The 19,277-nt window shown below is 45.1% G+C and overlaps 3 protein-coding genes and 1 non-coding gene across 7 annotated transcripts in view; 2 read left to right on the top strand and 2 right to left on the bottom strand.

Annotated features, from left to right (window-relative positions):
- LOC137318393 (zinc finger protein 3-like) overlaps nt 1-19,277 on the top strand; it is a 626,361-nt gene that overhangs the window by 151,068 nt on the left and 456,016 nt on the right. The gene's annotated exons all lie outside the window — the stretch shown is intronic.
- Nucleotides 6,528-14,783, bottom strand: LOC137318390 (zinc finger protein 436-like). Of its 4 annotated transcripts, none has more exons than XM_067981281.1 (3): nt 14,459-14,783; nt 13,829-13,915; nt 6,528-7,970 (listed from the first exon to the last, which is right to left on the bottom strand). In XM_067981281.1, the coding sequence occupies exon 3, from the start codon at nt 7,616-7,618 to the stop codon at nt 6,692-6,694; it is 927 nt and encodes a 308-aa protein (XP_067837382.1). In that variant the 5' UTR covers nt 7,619-7,970; nt 13,829-13,915; nt 14,459-14,783; the 3' UTR covers nt 6,528-6,691. The 4 variants fall into 4 exon arrangements, with proteins under 4 accessions (XP_067837382.1, XP_067837381.1, XP_067837384.1 ...); XM_067981280.1 differs by having other exon boundaries at nt 14,517-14,783; XM_067981283.1 differs by having other exon boundaries at nt 14,585-14,783.
- LOC137318356 (histone H2A type 1-C-like) lies at nt 16,482-16,868 on the bottom strand. Its single transcript, XM_067981242.1, has 2 exons — nt 16,806-16,868; nt 16,482-16,673 (listed from the first exon to the last, which is right to left on the bottom strand). The coding sequence occupies exons 1-2, from the start codon at nt 16,866-16,868 to the stop codon at nt 16,482-16,484; spliced, it is 255 nt and encodes an 84-aa protein (XP_067837343.1).
- trnag-ucc (transfer RNA glycine (anticodon UCC)) lies at nt 17,466-17,537 on the top strand. The gene has a single exon. It is a non-coding gene; the product is annotated as a tRNA-Gly (tRNA).

Here is a 19,277-nt window from a genome sequence, read left to right as displayed (position 1 = left end):
TAAATGTATTTACCTCAATGCAAGGAGTATAGGAAATAAGGCAGATGAGCTCAGAACACGTGAAAGTATGATATCTTAACTATTACAGAAACATGGCTTAAAGTGGGGCAGGACTGGCAGCTCAACGTCCCTGGTTACAGGGTTTTCAGACGCGATAGAGAGGAAGATAAAAGAGGAGGGGGTGACAATTTTGGTTAAGGAAACAATTACAATTGTGAGGAGGGATGATAATTTAGAAGGAGCATCACATGAGGCCTTATTTGTTGAGCTAAAGAACAAAAAAGGGGCAGTCACACTAATCGGAGTGTGCTTTCGACCCCCAAACAGTCAGAGGGAGATAGAGGAGCAAATATGAAGGCACATTTCTGAGAAGTGGAAAAACAATAGGGCAGTAATAGCAGGGGATTTCAATTACCCTAATATTAACTGGGATACAAACAGTGTGAATAGTATGGAGGGCACAGAATTCTTACATTGCATAGAGGAGATTTTTTTTAGCCAGTTTATAGCAAGCCCAACGACAGTGGGGTGGGGGTGGCTGTGGAGTTCTGGATTTAATTCCAGAAAATGAGGCTGGGCAGGTGGAAGAAGTAGCAGTGGGAGAGCATTTTGGTGGTGGTGATCATAATACAGTTAGTTTTAGCATAGTTATGGAAAAGGACTAAGACAGAGCAGGAGTTAAAGCTTTCAATTGGGGGAAGGCCAATTTTACTAAACTGAGAAGTGGTTTAGCAGAAGTAAACAGGAAACAGCTACTTGAGGGTAAATCAGTGCCAGAACAGTGGGATTCATTCAAATGGGTGATTCAAAGGCGTTCAGGGTAAACATGTTCCCACAAAGAAAAAGGAAGGGGCTGACAAATCTAGAGCCCACTGGATGTCAAGAAGCATTCAGGGTAAGACAAGACAGATAAAGAAAGCCTATGGAAGACACCGGGAACTCAATACTACGGAAAACTTAGAGGATATACGAAGTGCAGGGGTGAAATTAAAAAGGAAATTAGGAAAGCAAAAAGAGGGCATGAAAAAATATTAGCAGGTATAATCAAAGAAAATCCAAAGATGTTTTATAAATACATTAAGAGCAAGAGGATATCTAAGGAAAGAGTAGGGCCTATTAGTGACCAAAAAGGGTAAACTATGTGTGGAGGCGGAAGATATGGGTATGGTTCTTAATGAATACTTTGCAACTGTCTTCACAAGGGAGAGGGGTGATGCAGGGAGTGAAGTTAAGGAGGAGGCTTGTGAAATATTGGATGGGATAAACATAGTGAAAGAGGAAGTATTAAGGGGATTAGCATCTTTGAAAGTGGAGAAATCACCAGGGCCAGATTAAATGTATCCCAAGCTGTTAAAGGCAGCCAGGGAGGAAGCAGCAGACACTTTACCAAACTTCACTGGATACAGGCATATTGCCGAGGATTGGAGGACTGCTAACGTTGTACCATTGTTTAAAAAGGGAGCGATGAATATACCGAGTAATTATAGGCCAGTCAGACAAACCTCGGTGGCGGGCAAATTATTGGAATAAATTCTGAGGGACAGGATACACTGTCACTTAGAAAGGCACAGACTAATCAAGGACAGTCAGCATGGATTTGTCCATGGGAGCTCGTGTCTGACGAACTTGATGGAATTTTTAGAGGAGGTGACAAGGAGGACCAATGAGGGTAGTGCAATTGATGTAGTCTACACGGATTGTAGTAGGGCTTTTGACAAGGTCCTACATGGCAGATTGTTCAAAAGAATAATGGCCCATGGGATCCAAGGGAGTGTGGCAAATTGGATCCAAAATTGGCTCAGTGGCAGGAAGCAAAGGGTAATGGTCGACGGGTGTTTTTGTGACTGGAAGGCTGTTTCCAGTGGGGTTCCACAGGGCTCAGTACTAGGTCCTTTGCTTTTTGTGGTATACTTTAACGATTTGGACTTAAACGTAGGGGACATGATTAAGAAATTTGCGGATGACACAAAGATAGGCCGTGTGTTGATAGTGAGGAGGAAAGCTGTAGACTGCAGGAAGATATCAGCCGACTGGTCAGATGGGCAGAAAAATGGCAAATGGAGTTCAATCCAGAGAAGTGTGAGGTGAAGCATTTGGGGAGAGCAAACAAGGCAAGGGAATACACAATAAATGGGAGGATACTGAGAGGTGTAGAGGAAGTGAGGGACATTGGAGTGCACGTCCACAGATCCCTGAAGGTAGCAGGACAGGTAGATAAAGTGGTTAAGAAGGCATGTAGAATGCCCTCCTTTATTAGCAGAGGCACACAATATAAAAGCAGGGATGTTATGCTGGAACTGTATATAACATGAGTTGGGCCATAGCTTGCCTACTGCGCACAGTTCTGGTCACCACATTACAGGAAGGATGTAATTGCACGAGAGAGGATACAGAGGAGATTTACGAGGATGTTGCCAGGACTGGAGAAATCTAGCTACGATGACAGATTGGATAGGCTGGGGTTGTTTACCTTGGAACAGAGGAGGCTGAGGGGTGATTTGATTGAGACGTACAAAATTATGAGGGACCTAGATAGAGTGGATAGGAAGGACCTATTTCCCTTAGCATAGGGGTCAATAACCAGCGGGCATAGATTTAAAGTGATTGGTAGAAGGATTAGAGCAGAAATTAGGATTTTTTTTTCACCCAGAGGGCGGGGGTGTCTGGAACTCACTGCCAGAGAGGGTGGTAGAGGCAGAAACCCTCAACTCATTTAACGAATACCTGGATGTGCACCTGAAGAGCCCTGACCTGCAGCGCTACGGACCAAATGCGGGGAAGTGTGATTAGGCTGGGTGGCTCGTTTCTCAGCCAGCGCGGTCACAATAGGCCCAATGGTCTCCTTCTGTTCCTTAAATTTTCTAAGATTCTATGATTTTTGAGTGTAAATTGAATTGCTGCAACTCTGCCTGTTACACCCACAAGTCGTGCAATCAAGTGTGGCAAGTTTAGGGTTTGATGCCAATGGTAGTGACAGTCCCCACACTGAGGAGGTTGGGATTGCAGATGCAAGTCATCCCGTCCAGCTCGACGTAACCCACCACATGTCCCAGGTGGAGAGGTTCCTGAAGAGGAACTCTTTCAATCACAAGGCCGTCAGACAGTGGTTGGCACGGAACGTTCTGGGGGTCTTGCAGGGAAAGGAAAGGGTGGATCCGATCGGGCAGTTTCCCGATTAGATGGTCGAAGCCATTTAGCGGAACGTATCATCGCCGGAATTGACCAACAGGCACGAGGATGTAGCTTGGATGGTGGTGAGAAAGGCCCTTCCAGTGTGGTCTTTCCTGTACATGGCATTTCAGTGCCACAGTGAGCTGCCCTCGGGGCTGCAGCAGGGAAGAGATTGTCGTCCATCTCCTGGTGGACTACCCCTTTGCATAGAAGGTGTGGAGAGGAGATGCGTTGGTATCTGTCACAGTTCATCCTCTACAGCTCCGTAACATAGGACGCTCTGCTCTACTGGCAGTTCCCCAGGATGCACACTGAGACAGATATCAACTGCTGCTGGAAGGCCATCAACTCGGTGAGGGAGGCACTTTGGTCCATCCCAAAAACTGCTGGTCTTGGAGCTGAAGGAGTTGTCCACGATCGAGTTTTGCTGACTGGCACACGCCAATGTCCAGGAGTACGTGCTGCGGGATACACTGAAGTGAGGTGTGGCCTACGCAAATGCTCAATGGAGAAAGGCCACCGTGCAAGGCCATTTCACTTTGTATTGTACAAAATGTTTTGAAAGATATGTACTGTGTTTTGAATTGTAATGACGGAATCGGAGTGTGTACGATCTGTACGCTATTGTTTTGAATTGTAGCTCTGATACTGACAGTGAATTGTGTATATCTTTAAATTTTATGAAATAAGGTATATTTTCAAATGTAAAAAGTTCCAGTCTCACCGCGTCCGTTGTTATTGGACAATGAACAATAGAAACAGAGCTGGACACTCAAGATGTGGGGAGTTATGCAAAGAGCACCTATGCAGGCATCAGGTGAGAAATAGAAGTATTTTCTGAATGATGAGAAGCTAGGAATTGTAGAGGAACAAATGGGGATGGGTGTCCACGGACACCAATCACTAAAAGCCAGTGCACATGTACCAAAAATAATTTTCAAGATCCCAATTTCTAGCCTGTCAGATCCCAAGGTACCGCTATCAGGTACTTAGCCAACTCTCTGAAATTTGCTGATAAAATCTGGCCGCATTGCCTCCCTTGCTGGTCCATTCCATCTATCCAACACCCTCTGCCTGAAAAAAGTTACATTCAAACATTCTGCTCATCCCAATCCCCAGGTAGAGAAGACTAATCGTGGCGGGAGGACCCAGGCCATCAGCCTTATGTGAGTTTGGACATTTCTGTTTATAATTCAGATTATTGTATTTACAGTTTTTTCCTATTTTTTGGACTTTTGTATTTTGATTTCATTCTTGCAGATTTGGCATTTTAAACAAATTCTCCAATCCCTTTGCTCAGTGGGTGCTGACTCCGGGTCCTTTGATTGACAGCTCTCACCTCCCCAACCCCCTCCACTCCTGGGCTGACTCCACCCATCATGTGACACGCTGCAGCGTCACTCACCTCTGCGCGCTGTCGTCACGACGCGTACGTGTTGCACCGGCATGAAGAACGACGCGCATGCGCCGCGCGGTCTCCGTGCCGCGTTACCTTAGCAACAGGCCGGCGCCGGGAGGATGATGATGGCGGCCGAGGCCGGCGGGCGGGCGGTGCTGTGGGCGGGGGCGAGGCAGAGAGAGGGAGGGCCCGCACCCGGGAGTGGCCTGAGAGGGGAGAGCGGGGAGGCGAGACGGGGGGGGGAGTTACTCGGGGCCTCCTGCGGGCCCCGTGAATCTCCACTCTGTCAGCACCCGGTGTCGAGCTGGGCTCGGGGGGGAGTCACTCTCCCGCCTCCCCGTCAAACGGGCCGTGGGTCGGAGCCCAAAATTGAGCGGGAATCAAACAGCACAGAGAGAGGCCGCTCGACCCATCGCGCCTGTGACGGCTCTTTGCAAGAGGCCGCTCGGCCCATCGCGCCCGTGCCGGCCCTGTGAAAGAGCGATCCCATTAGTCCCACTCCCCCTGCTCTTTCCCCACAGTCCCGCAAATTTCCCCCCTTCAAGGATTGACCCGATTCCCTTTTGAAAGTTATTATTGAATCTGCTCCCACCGCCCTTTCAGGCAGTGAATTCCAGATCAGAACAACTCGCGGCCTAAACACATTCTCCTCATCTCCCTCTGGCTCTTTTCTCAATTCAGTCCTGTTATACACACGGTCAATGCTGGGACACTCAGTCCTGTTATACACACAGTCAGTGCTGGGACACTCAGTCCTGTTATACACACAGTCAGTGCTGGGACATTCAGTCCTGTTATACACACAGTCAGTGCTGGGACACTCAGTCCTGTTATACACACAGTCAGTGCTGGGACACTCAGTCCTGTTATACACACAGTCAATGCTGGGACACTCAGTCCTGTTGTGCACACAGTCAATGCTGGGACACTCAGTTCTATTATACACACTGTCAAAGCTGGGACACTCAGTTCTATTAGACACACTGTCAAAGCTGGGACATTCAGTTCTATTATACACACAGTCAATGCTAGGAAACTCAGTACTGTTATACACACTGTCAGTGCTGGGACACTCAGTCCTGTTCCACACACAGTCAATGCTGGGACACTTAATCCTGTTATACACACATTCAGTGCTGGGACACTCAGTCCTGTTCGACACACTGTCAGTGCTGGGACACAGATTCAGTGCTGGGACAGTCAGTCCTGTTACACACACAGTCAGTGCTGGGATATTCAGTCCTTTTATACATACAGTGAGTGCTGGGACAGTCAGTACTGGGACAGTCAGCCCTGTTATCCACACAGTCAGTACTGGGATACTCAGTCCTGTTGTTCGCACAATCAGTGCTGCGTGAGACAGTCCTGTTACACACACAGTCATTGCTGGGACACTCAGTCCTGTTATACACACAGTCAGTGCTGGGGCACTCAGTCCTGTTATGGACACAGTCAGTGCTGGGACATATTGGATATATTGGCCTTGGAGGGAGGACAGTGCAGATTCACCAGAATGACACTGGGGCTTGAAGGGTTCAATTAATGAGGACCGGTTGTATAAACTTGATTTGCATTCCCTTGAGTTTAGAAGGTTGAGGGGTGATCTGAACCAGATATTTAAAATTATAAAGGGATTCGATAGGGTTGAAATAGAAACTATTTTCTCTGGTCGGTGAATCCAGAACAAGAGGACATAAACTTAAATTTAGAGCGAGGGTGTCTTGGAGTGAAATCAGGAAACTCTTTTTCACACAAGGGTAGTGGAAATCTGCTCAGCTGATTGAAGTGGACCCTGTGATATAATAGAACTTTCTGTCCTGTCAGACTTGGACATCTTGTAGATCCATCTTTTAAAAAGGTGGAGGAACTCAGTTGCAAGATGGATTCCACTCACTTCATCATAATTCCTCAATCAGCTTGTCTTATCATCGAGATATCAAGGACTAGAAATACTGTGTTTAAAAGAAAGCTGATTTATTTGACACTTGTACAGGATATTAAACTCCAGCCCAGTTAAAGGGATTATTAATATCTGAAACAAACCCCAACTGTCAGAATGAACACGGTTCAGTCCTGGATGTGATTAACATCAGCAACAACAGCAGAATCCAACCCCTGCAGTCACATGTGAACTCGCTGGTGACTCAGCAGGAGGGATGACTGAGTGAATCCCATCCCACACACGGAGCAGGTGATCGGCCTCTCCCCAGTGTGAACTCGCTGGTGTGTCAGCAGGGTGGATGACTGACTGAATCTCTTCCCACACACGAAGCAGGTGAACGGCCTCTCCCCAGTGTGAACTCGCTGGTGTGTCAGCAGGGTGGATGACTGAGCGAATCCCTTCCCGCACAGGGAGCAGGTGAATGGCCTCTCCCCGATGTGAACTTGCTGATGTCTCAGCAGGTGGGATGATCGAGTGAAACTCTTCCCACACACGGAGCAGGTGAACAGCCTCTCCCCAGTGTGGACTCGCTGGTGTATCAGTAGGCTGGATGATCGAGTGAATCCCTTCCCACACACGGAGCAGGTGAACGGCCTCTCCCCAGTGTGAGTACGTTCGTGTGTCAGCAGATCACTTTTTCTTTTAAAGCTTTTCTCACAGACAGAACATTTAAAAAGACACTTATCATTGTGAACAAGTTGATGTTCAATGAGGTGGGAAGATTGAGTGAATCTGCTCCCACACACGGAGCAGGTGAACGGCCTCTCCCCAGTGTGAATTCGCTGGTGTGTCAGCAGGTTGGATGACTGAATGAATCCCTTCGCACACACGGAGCAGGTGAACGGCCTCTCCCCACTGTGAATGCGTTGGTGTATCAGCAGATCACTTTTTCTTTTAAAGCTCTTCTCACAGACAGAACATTTAAAAAGTCTCCTATCAGTGTGAACAAGTTGATGTTCAATGAGGTGGGATGACTGAGTGAATCCCTTCCCACAAACGGAGCAGGTGAACGGCCTCTCCCCAGTGTGTCTGCGTCGATGAGTTTCGAGCCGGGATGAGCAACTGAATCCCCTCCCACAGTCCCCACATTTCCACGGTTTCTCCATGGTGCGGGTGTCCTTCTCTCTCTCCACGTTGGAGATCAGTAGAAGTCTCGTCCACACAGAGAACACGTGTTTCGTTTCTCCCCACTGTGAATGGTGTGATGTTTCTTCAGGCTGTGTAACTGGTGAAAGCTCTTCCCACAGTCAGTGCACTGGAACACTCTCAATCGGGTGTGAGTGTCTCGCTGCTATTGCAGTCACAGTGATGTTTGAAATATTTTCCCACAGATAGAACAGATCAACATTTGTCCGACATTTTAAGGCCGATAATCTTCAGGTGCTGGTGAATGGAGTCAGATCTTGACGTGATATTTGGTTTGCGTTTCTCGTCTGCAAATCCTCCCCTTGTAATACCCTGTAAAAGGAGATAACAAAAGTCCTCACTGTGAATACAGGATAGAAATTCATAACAGGCAATTCTAGTTTCAATAGAACATTCTTCCCGCTCATTCCCCCAGACTGTAAATCCGCGTCCCACACACTCACCCTCCTCCCTCTGCTGAAACCCAAACCCATCGCACCACCTCCAACATTTTTCCTTCTATTTAAGTTTTCTCTCTCTCCTGAAGATCCCGACTGTGACTGGGTTCAGTTCTACACTCAGTGGTTCCCCTCCCTCTCCTCCCCTGAAGGTGCTGACTCTGGCTGGATTCAGTTCCACACTCACTGATTCCCCTCTCCTCTCCTGAATATGCTGACTCTGGCTGTGTGCATATGCTCTGCCCCTCATTTCCACACAATGTCCCTCCCTATAGCTGCCTGTAAGCCGTCCATCTGTGATATCTCCCAATTTTGGCGACAGACTCTCCCTGAACAGTCACCATTTCTCCTTCATTTAAAGATTTTCCTTGACCTATCACAATTTCTCCTTCATTTTCAGACACTCCCTGATCAAACACAATTTCTCCTACATTTATAGACGCTCCCTGACCCTTCAGCATTTCTCCTTCAGATATCGACACTACCTGACCTGTCGACAATTCTCCTGCATTTACAGACACTCCCGGACCAATCACCGTTCCTCCTTCATTTACAGACACCCCCGGACCAATCACCATTTCGCCTTCATTTACAGACACTCCCGGACCAATCACCGTTCCTCCTTCATTGACAGACTCTCCCTGACAGTCACCATTTCGCCTTCATTTACAGACACCCCCTGACCAGTCACCATTTCGCCTTCATTTACAGACACCCACTGACCAGTCACCATTTCTCCTTCATTTACAGACACCCCCTGACCAGTCACCATTTCGCCTTCATTTACAGACACCCCCTGACCAGTCACCATTTCTCCTTCATTTACAGACACCCCCTGACCAGTCACCATTTCGCCTTCATTTACAGACACTCCCGCACCAGTCACCGTTCCTCCTTCATTTACAGACACCCCCTGACCAGTCACCATTTCTCCTTCATTTCCAGACACTCCCGCACCAGTCACCGTTGCTCCTTCATTTACAGACACTCCCAGACCAATCACCATTCCTCCTTCATTTACAGACTCTCCCTGACCAGTCACCATTTCGCCTTCATTTACAGACACCCCCTGACCAGTCACCATTTCGCCTTCATTTACAGACACCCCCTGACCAATCACCATTCCTCCTTCATTTGCAGAAACCCCCTGACCAGTCACCATTTTGCCTTCATTTTCAGACATTCCCTGATCAAACACAATTTCTCCTCCATTTATAGACGCTTCCTGACCCTTCAGCATTTCTCCTTCATTTACAAACTCTCCCTGACCCGTCAGCATTTCCCTTCATTAATAGACGCTCCCTGACCCATCACTGTTTCTCCTTCAGATATGGACACTACCTGACCTGTCAACAATTCTCCTGCATTTGAAGACACTCCCGGACCAATCACCGTTCCTCCTTCATTTACAGACACTCCCGGACCAATCACCGTTCCTCCTTCATTTACAGACACTCCCGGACCAATCACCATTCCTCCTTCATTTACAGACACTCCCGGACCAATCACCATTCCTCCTTCATTTACAGACACTCCCGGACCAATCACCATTCCTCCTTCATTTACAGACTCTGCCTCATCTGTCACCATTTCTCCCTCCTTTATGGACACTCCGTAACCCGTCACCATTTCGCCTTCATTTTTAGACACTCCCTGACCTGTCACCATTTCTCTTTCATTTATAGATATTCCCTGACCCTTCACCGTTTTTCCTTCATGTATAGACACTCCCTTACCAGACAACATGTTTCCTTCATTTACAGACACACACTAACCAAACGATTTTTCCTGGCACTTTACATGATTGTTGGGTTTATTCTGTATCTGTCAGTCTCTGATCCTGTACAAGAGTTTGGTGTTTATTCTGTATTTTTCACTCTCTGGTACTGTGTGTGAGTGTGGGGTTTATTCTGTGCCTGTCTGTCTCTGGTACTGTGTGTGAGTGTGGGATTCATTCTGTATCTATCAGGCTCTGGTACTGTGTGTGAGTGTAGGTTTTATTCTGTATCTGTCTGTCTCTGGTACTGTGTGTGAGTGTAGCTTTTATTCTGTGTCTGTCTCTGGTACTGTGTGTGAGTGTGGGGTTTATTCTCTATCTGTCTATCTCCGATACTGTAGATGTGTTTGGTGTTTATTTTGCATTTATCTGTCTCTGGTACAATATATGAGGTTGGGCTTTATTCTGTATCTGTCAGTCTCTGGTACTGTGTGTGAGTATAAGATTCATTCTGTATAAGTCAGTCTCTGATACTGTACATGAGTGTGAGGTTTATTCTGTATCTGTCAGTCTCTGGAACTGTGTGTCAGTGTGGGGTTTATTCTGTAATTGTGTGTCTCTGATACTGTAGATGTGTTTGGGGTTTATTCTGTATCTGTCAGTCTCTGGTACTGTATATGAGTGTGGGGTTTATTCTGTATCTGTCAGTCTCTTGAGCTGCAAATGAGTGGGGGGTATATACTGTATCTGTCAGTCTCTGGTGCTATATGTGAGTGTGGGGTTTATTCAGTGTATGTCAGTCTCTGGTACCTTGTGTGAATTTGGGATTCATTCTGTATCTGTCTGTCTCTGGTACTGCAAATGAGTGTGGGGTTTATTCTTTATTTGTCTGTTTCTGGTACTGTATATGAATGTGAGGGTTATTCTGTATCTGTCAGTGTCTGGTACTGTGTGTGAGTGTGGGATTCATTCTGTGCCTGTCAGTCTGTGGTACTGTACGTGTGTGGGGTTTATTCTGTATCTGTCTGTAACGGGTACTGTATGCGAGTTTCAGGTTTATTCTGCTTCTGTCTGTCTCTGGTGCTGTATATGAGTGTGCGGTTTATTCTGTATTTTTCAGTCTCTGATACTGTATATAAGTGTGGGGTTTATTCTGTACCTGTCTGTATCTGGTACTGCACATGAGTATGGGGTTTATTCTGTATCTGTCTGCCTTTGGTACTGTGTGTGAGTGTGGGATTCATTCTGTTTCTGTCTGTCTCTGGTACTGTGTGTGAGTGTGGGATTCATTCTGTTTCTGTCTGTCTCTGGTGCTGCATGTGAATGTGGGCTTTATTCTGTATCTGTCAGTCTCTGATACTTATATGAGTTTAGGATACATTCTGTATCTGTCAGTCTCAGCCAATTTATCTCAATCTGGGTTTTATTCTATAATTCAGTCTCTGAGACAATGTGCAAGTCTGATTTCATTCTGTGTTCTTATTTCAGTTTATATTATTGTATTTGAAACTATATCTTTAATACTTTAATGTATATGCCGTTTTTTATCAAGTGTTTAATTTGTAAATATTGATACACTTTTGGATTTTCTTTAATCAAACAATGTTTGTGAGTGTATTACATCTTCATCTCTGAACTCTGTTGTGAATGATAATGTACCTTTCAATCTCTCCATGGTGAAATTATTTAACTGGTATATAATGTGTAGCTCAGTCTATAATAATGGAATTAATTCTGTATCTCAGTCTGACACTGAGATTTTTGGACTGGAATGTAACATATAGCTCAGCCTGCACTAATAGAATTGATAATGTATCTAACAGTCTGTTACTGTATGAGATTTTTGGACTGGTGTGTAACATGTAGCTCAGTACATGCTAATGGAATTGATGTTGTATCTTTGAGTCTGATATGGTCTGACAGTGTTGGACTGCTATATAATGTTTGGCTCAGTCTGCACTAATGGAATTGATACATTATCTTTCAATCTGACACTAAGATTTGTGTAACTCAGTCTGCAGTGATTTGACTTAGAGATTCATTCTGTATTTGACTGACTGTGGTACTTTGTGATTCATTCTGATTCTGTCAGCCTGTGGTACTGTGTGTGAGTGTGGGATTGATTCTATATATTTCAGCCCCTTGTACTGTATCTGAATGAGATTCATTCTGTTCCTGTCAGTCTCTGGCACCGTGTGTGAATTTGGGATTAATTCCATATCTGTCAGTCTCTGGTGCTGTATGTGAGTGAGACATTCATTCCATTTCCATCAATCTCTGATACTGTATATGAGTGACATATATACTGTATCTGTCAGTCTGTGCTACTGTATGTGAGTGTGGGATTCATTCTGTATCTGTCAGTCAGTGGGACATTGTGTGAGTGAGGGATTCATTCTATATGTCAGTCTCTGGCACTGGATCTGAGTATGAGATTCATTCTTTATCTGTATCTAATTTGTATCTCATTTCACAGCATGGCATTCAAACCTGTATCTTTAATACATAAATGTATAAATAATTTTTCCCAGTGTTTAAGTGGTAGGTAATTATATACGTTAAAATGTGATGCTGTAGGTTACAATCAGAGAATCACTGCACTTTTTGGCTACTATTAAATCTGCATCAATGTGAACACAATTGTGATACAGTGTATCTTCCAAACTGACATGGTGACATGTTGAACTTATATACAATGTGTTGCTCAGTCTGCATAAATGGAATACCGTATATTTCAGTCTGAATCTGCATTGGTCTTTTGTATTGGTAATTAATATGTAGCTCAGTCTGCACTAATGGAAATGGTACTGTATCTTTCAATCTGACACTGAGATTTGTGGACTGGTCCCTAATTTGTAACTCAGCCTGCACTAATGTAGGTGACTGAGAGATTCATTTTGTATCTCTCAGTCCGTGATACTGTGTGGGATTCATTGTGTATCTTGTCAGTAGTGTGTTTGAGTTTGCGATTCATTTGATATATGCAGTCTCTGATGCTGTGTGAGTGTGGGATTCATACTTAATCTGCCAGTCTCTGGTAGATTATGAGAGTTTGGGATACATTCTCTGTCAACGTTGGTACCATAAGAGTGTGAGATTTATTCTGCATCTGTCTATAATTATTGTCTCAGATCACATTATGGAGTTCAATACTGCAGCTTTAATATCTTCATGTTTAAATAGTTTTTTTCATTTAATTGGTAAATATGGATATACTTTAGGATTTGTTGCTGGAGGTTTTTAATCAGATAATTTGTGTGCTTTTTGGACTACTATTAAATCAATATCTTTGTGTACTATTGTGAATGATAACATATATTTCAAACTGATATAGTGATTTTGGAATTGGTATATAATGTGCAGCTCAGTCTGTACTATTCTAATTGATAATGTGCCTTTCAGTCTAATATTGTATGAGATTTTTGGACTGGTATGTAATGTGTATCTCAGTGTGCACTTACAGAATTTATACTGTATCTTTACATCTCATACTATGTGTATTATAAACTGGTTTCTCATTTGTTTCTCAGGTTCGACTGTCACAACATTTCTCAGTCTGATACTCGACATGAGTTTTGGACATGTCTGCAGTTTGTACCTCATGAATCATTAATCGAATGGATACTGCATGTATTAAACTCACATGTGTGAGTTGTGGGTGGTATTCAATTGGAATCTCGGGGTACATTATTGGGGTTCATTCTGTCCCTTTCAATCGGGTACCATGTGTGATTTCTATCTGGTATTTAATGTTGCCCAATTGTGAGATTGACACAGTGCCTTTCAATCTGAGAGTGTGATTTTGACTGGGATTTTTGTATTTCCCTGTCAGCGGAACTGAGTTTGGGAGAAATGGAACAGTATCGACTTCACCTGCTCTGTTTGATGGTTGGATTGAAAATGTGTCTCTGGGTCTTGGGATCAGTGTGGTACTGACTACTTCTGCTATCTGAGACTGTGGAACTGATGACCTGTCTGTGACTCCGTGCTCTGTGTGTGTGTGATAATGTACTTACTGTGTGTGAGAAGGAGCTGGCTGCACTGTTTCTGGTGCCTCGGGTGGAGGAAACATCACATTTATTCTGGATCCTTCAAGGATTTGCCTGTGGAAAGAAAATTATCTCTTATTACTCAGGAACAGGTGAGGTAGAAAATACAAAAGTGATCAGTGTAATATCTCTGTTAATGATCATTTTGAATATCCACAAATGAAAACCAGTGATACAAACAGTGTCAGTGTCTGACTCCACTGCAGTACTGCAGTACTCAGCTTCTGCACACCTGGTGTGTTGGACGATTTTATAACAATTTAGTGACATCCAGACACAACACAACCCCTGCACTGATCCGTGAATGGGACTACCCGATGGAGCAGGGACCTTTTTACCGGTCAGGTTTCTCAACTCCTCTCCCATGGGACTAGCCGTTCACCCGAAACCAAACAACCGCTGTTTAAAATGTGTCCTTCACACTTCGCACCTGATGCCTGCAATAGATACTGCTTGTTTCACTCCCCACATCCTGACTGTTCACTGTCCAGTAACAGGGTGAGACTGGAACTAAACCAGGACCATTCACCACTGATTTGGGGAGAGAAAGCAGCAATGATTTTAAATAGCAGGTTCTTCCCATTCTGTCTCCCTTACCCTGGACACACCCTGTGCACACACAGCCCGAGAATGACCTCTCCCTTCCCCCGCTCACTCCATGTTCCGGGACCAGTTCCTGATCCACTCCGCCTCTTACAAACAGCCCCCGGACTCCCCCCTGACCTTCCCCCGGACTCAATGCCGATCTCTGAGCCCATCTGCGGACACGGTCCCGAAGCGATGAGCTGCTGTAACGAGGCTGCTCTTTGCTCCCTTCCCCCGGGGGCCGTGATCTCTCCATTCCCGGCTGTTTTAAACCATCTTCTTCCGCTCACTGAGGGAATGGCGCCCACAGGCCGAGCTGGGGGAGGGGAGCGCGCATGCGCTCTTCTGCTCACCAACAATCAGCGCTGGGGGCGGGGCTGAGTCACGCATGCGCAGATATCTGGTTTAATTCCCAATCCAAAAATCGATGGAAACTTTCCCCAATTGGAATTTTTCAGAGTCTGAGCAAAGGAAGTGGGTCTGGGGGAAAGGTCAGAGGGAATGGGGTCTACAGGCAGTGCAGGAACAGGCACCAGAATGGGAAACAGATGGGATACACCAGTGCCTAACGCTGGAATCCAGACTGACTTTACAATCTCTAACTATTAAACCAGATGTTTCCATCCCTGCTGTTTCTCTCGGTATCTTTTGATGGTAAAGGGCCTTTCAGAGATAAAGTGAGCGGCTGTGAAATGAGCCTGTGGCTTTGATTCATTCTTGGACTCTTTGCTGATAAAACTGACGCGTGAGGAAGAAACTGGAGGGAGGATTTCTCAAACCAATCCTGGAGAAACATGGGAGGAAAGAGTGAGTCGGTGTGTTTGTTGGGACCGTGTAGGATTAATATCTGAAATCAACAGTCCCAGATTAATTTAATCAGAGTGAAACTCTCGGTCACTGAGAGTATTACCGAATGGACCTGAGCTGCAAAACCGAATATAGTACAACAGGCAAGAGAGGGTTAAATATGGCCGATTATTTTTGTCACTCTCTGCACTCTCCCTGAGTGTGTGATTAATAGTGTGTCTGTCCCTTGTACAATATCAGTGAGAGATGAGAATGCATCTTCTGTCTCACCAACGGGATCTTTCTCGATGAAACGGAACTTTACCGGTCATTCTTGAACTAATACTGTTTATGTCTGCCTGTCACTGCGTCCCTCCGCTCGCTCTCTCTCGCCGTGTGTTGCCCTCTCTCACACTCTGGTGCTGTATATGAAGGTTGGATACTGCTATTGAGCGTGATATGGACACACTGATAGGAAGTGTAAGACTGATACTGCCCCTCTCTCTCTCCCTGGTGCTGGACATGAAGGCGGGTTACTGTCTGATATAAAACAGAGAGAAAGGGATGTCCGGTCCGGGTCTCACTGTAACTGAGGATGTGTTTGGCTTCGGTCCCTGTTCATAGTCATTATATTTTCACAGATTCCAGGCGAGAGTCTCTGAGAGACGGTAACACTGGCGGATAAACTTTTAGTCGCTACTTTCAGTAATTTGTGTATCTGTACCCCTCAATCCCTTTGTTTCTCTATCCTGTTTGGACTCTTATTATCCAGGCAGTGTGTGATCTCCTTATTCTTCATTCTGCAAGTTTATTCATGTCCTCTTGCAATTTGACACATTCTACCTTTGTATTAACTGTACTACCCAATTTGACGTCGTCGTCAAATTTTGAAATTGATCTTCCGATTCCCGAATCCAAATCGTAATTTTAAATTGTGAACAACAGTGGTCCCAGCACCGAGCCCTGTGTTAAACCACTTCTCAATGTTTGTCACTCTAATTACCTACACTGAACTCCTGTTCTCTGTTTTGTAGCCAGCTTGCTATCCATTTCGCTACCTGTCCCCGACTCCACGTGCTCTGAACTTTGCCATGAGTCTACAATACTGTCCCTGATCGAAGACCTTCTGAAGATCCAAATGCATTACATCCACTACATTAACTTTGTCTACTCTTTCAATTACTTCTTCAAAGGATTTAATAAGGTTGGTCCTGTCCTTGTCCTGTTATTTGATTAAATCTTGGACACTTCACTTGCTCTTGATGTCTCCAGCTCTTTTCATCGGCAGCAGCACGGCCTGGATATTAGGCAGCACCCCGCCCTGAGCGATGGTCACCCGTCCCAGCAGCTTGTTGAGCTCCTCGTCGTTGCGGATGGACAGCTGCAGGTGTCTGGGGATGATGCGGGTCTTCTTGATGTCGCGGACCGTGTTGCCGGCCAGCTGGAGGATTTCAGCCGTCGGATACTCGAGCACAGTCGCCAGATAGACCGGGGCTCCGGCACCCACACGTTCAGCATAGTTCCCCTTTCGGAGGAGCCTGTGAACACGGTCCACAGGGAACTGCAGTCCGGCCCGGGATGAGCGAGACTTGGCCTTGGCCAGAGGTTTACCGCCGGATTTTCCTCTTCCAGACATTTCCATAATCTCACAAACACTTTCACAAAGAATGAAGAAATCCTCCGGCACTCGCCCTTCTTATACCTTCTGGAGGAGTACAGTGGGGGCAATTGTGATGGGTCTCTCTCAGAGTGTTTACACTGCCCGCTCACCCTCGCTGATATTCTATCTTTCAATTGCTGTAATATTGTCCTTTAGTAATATTGCTACTCCCCCTCCTTTCCCTATTTCCCTGTCCTTTCATAAGATCTTACAGACTTGAATATTAAGCTGCCATTCGTACCCAGCTTGTAGTCAGGTCTGTGTAATGATTTAATATAATTATTTAACTTTACTCAATGGCTGATGTGAGCTGCGGCAAAATGTATTTCCAGCCGGTCAAGTATTGCAGGTATCGACTGTCTCTTCAGTCCGATATCAGGTGAAGAATTACTGGCTGTTGTGTAATTTCCATTGATTGGGGGTTGGCGTCATCTACTGGGCGGAAACGGGAACTGCAACAGAGCGAGAAAGGATCCGTCAGAAACCAGTTTCAATGAAGGACAAAATCCAACAGCCTGCAGTGACTGTTCAGGGTCTGATTTTTAGGAGCTATTTTATCATGGTTGATTGTCAGCGATGGTGGTATAGTGGTGAGCATAGCTGCCTTCCAAGCAGTTGACCCGGGTTCGATTCCCGGCCATCGCAATTAATTTGCTTCCTTCAGAAACTAAAAGTTTGTTTTCGAATTTGATGCAGTCAGCTGGATATTGTTTCCAAAATATAAACCGCTGTAATTATGTTAAAATGTTTTCAACGTTCATTTATTTTCCCTTTCGAAGGAACAGAGGAAAAACATACTGGGAATGGTGAGTTACCAAGGGGCTAATGAGAGTGAGGAAGACAAATGATATGTTAGCCTTTATTGCAAGGGTGTTGGAATATAAGTGTAAGGATGTCTTGCTGCAATTGAACTATGGGGAAATATTGTGTAAAGTTGGCCTATATTCGCTGGAGTTTAGAAGAATGAGAGGTGATCGCATTGAAACGTATAAAATTCTTAGGCGGTTTGACAGGGCAGGTGAGGAGAGGCTGATTCCCCTGCTGGAGAATCAAGAACTGGAGGTCATCGTCTCAAGATAAGGGACCGGCCATTTCGGTTCGAAATTAGGAAGAATTTCTTCGTTGAAAGTGTTGTGAATCTTTAGAATTCTCCACCCCAGAGGGCTGTGGATGCTCAGTCGTTGAGTATATTCAAAGCTGAGATCGATAGATTTTTGCATTCTGGAGGAATCAAGGCATATGGGGATCCAAGTGCAGAAATCACTAACAGTGATTGATGAATCACTAAAAGAAAGTTAAAATGGAGATGATCTTTATCTCAAGGGAACGGGAATAAAAAGGACTGGAAGTGATGTCACAGTTATACAGTTGTAAACAATTTTACAACACCAAGTTATAGTCCAGCAATTTTATTTTAAATTTTTCACATCGTTCACCTGACGAAGGAGGAAGCCTCCGAAAGCTTGTGAATTTAAAATAAAATTGCTGGACTATAACTTGGTGTTGTAAAATTGTTTACAATTGTCAACCCCAGTCCATCACCGGCATCTCCACATCACAGTTATACAGAGCTCTGGTTAGTCCTCATTTAGAGCACTGTGTTCAGTTCTGGGCACCGCACTCTCTATAATGGCTTGGAATGAGAAGGGGTTTTTCACTTTGGGATTCGATGCAATGGGAGGGAATAAGAAAGGGTTTGGTCTTTTCAGATTTTTTCCAGTGGGAGTGAATGAGAAGGGATTTGTTCAATTGGGATTCCTTCCACGTGCTCTTGCGTTTACTGGGGAGACCTGTATGTTGCCAAATTGCTTTGTTTTTAACTTTGTGCACCCTCGTTTTACCCTAAATAGAAAAGTATAAATGTAATGAAACATGGAAAGGAAATTCGTCAGATATCAGGTTATCAGCGGAGCTTATAAGGCCGGTAGCTGCTCGCCAGAGAATGCTGAGCCCGATTGGCAATATCAGCTGACTGCCACTAAATGGGTACGGTCACAATACAAACCCAGGAAAATCAAATGAAGCAAAACTGGACATCAAATGAGAAAAGGGCAAACATTTATTTCATAAGGAGATGACATGTCACAGGCAGTTTTGCAGTCAGAACTTGTGATTGCGTGAAATTGATTGGTTGAATGTTGGACTGAAGTTTACATTCACATCTGTAGTCGGTAATTTCGGTTGGGCAAATGGCAGGCAGTCATCTCACATGTAATTTCCGTTGGGCAGATGGCAGGCAGTCATTTCACAGGTAATTTCCGTTGGGCAGATGGCAGTCAGTCATTTCACAGGTAATTTCCGTTGGGCAGATGGCAGTCAGTCATTTCACAGGTAATTTCCGTTGGGCAGATGGCAGTCAGTCATTTCACAGGTAATTTCCGTTGG

This window comes from Heptranchias perlo, unplaced genomic scaffold, assembly GCF_035084215.1.
Source record: "Heptranchias perlo isolate sHepPer1 unplaced genomic scaffold, sHepPer1.hap1 HAP1_SCAFFOLD_70, whole genome shotgun sequence".
Classification (NCBI taxonomy): domain Eukaryota; kingdom Metazoa; phylum Chordata; class Chondrichthyes; order Hexanchiformes; family Hexanchidae; genus Heptranchias; species Heptranchias perlo.
Note: the sequence above shows the minus strand (reverse complement) of the source record. Positions and strands in the feature narration are given on the sequence as shown.

What these genes read in the sequence shown, in the direction of transcription:
- LOC137318390 (XM_067981281.1), bottom strand. Translation starts at nt 7,618, where the DNA reads ATGGAGAAACCGTGGAAATGTGGGGACTGTGGGAGGGGATTCAGTTGC.
- LOC137318356 (XM_067981242.1), bottom strand. Translation starts at nt 16,868, where the DNA reads ATGTCTGGAAGAGGAAAATCCGGCGGTAAACCTCTGGCCAAGGCCAAG. An exon ending in CCAAGTCTCGCTCATCCCGG is followed by an intron (nt 16,674 to 16,805) that starts GCCGGACTGCAG and finishes GAAATCCTCCAG; the next exon opens with CTGGCCGGCAACACGGTCCG.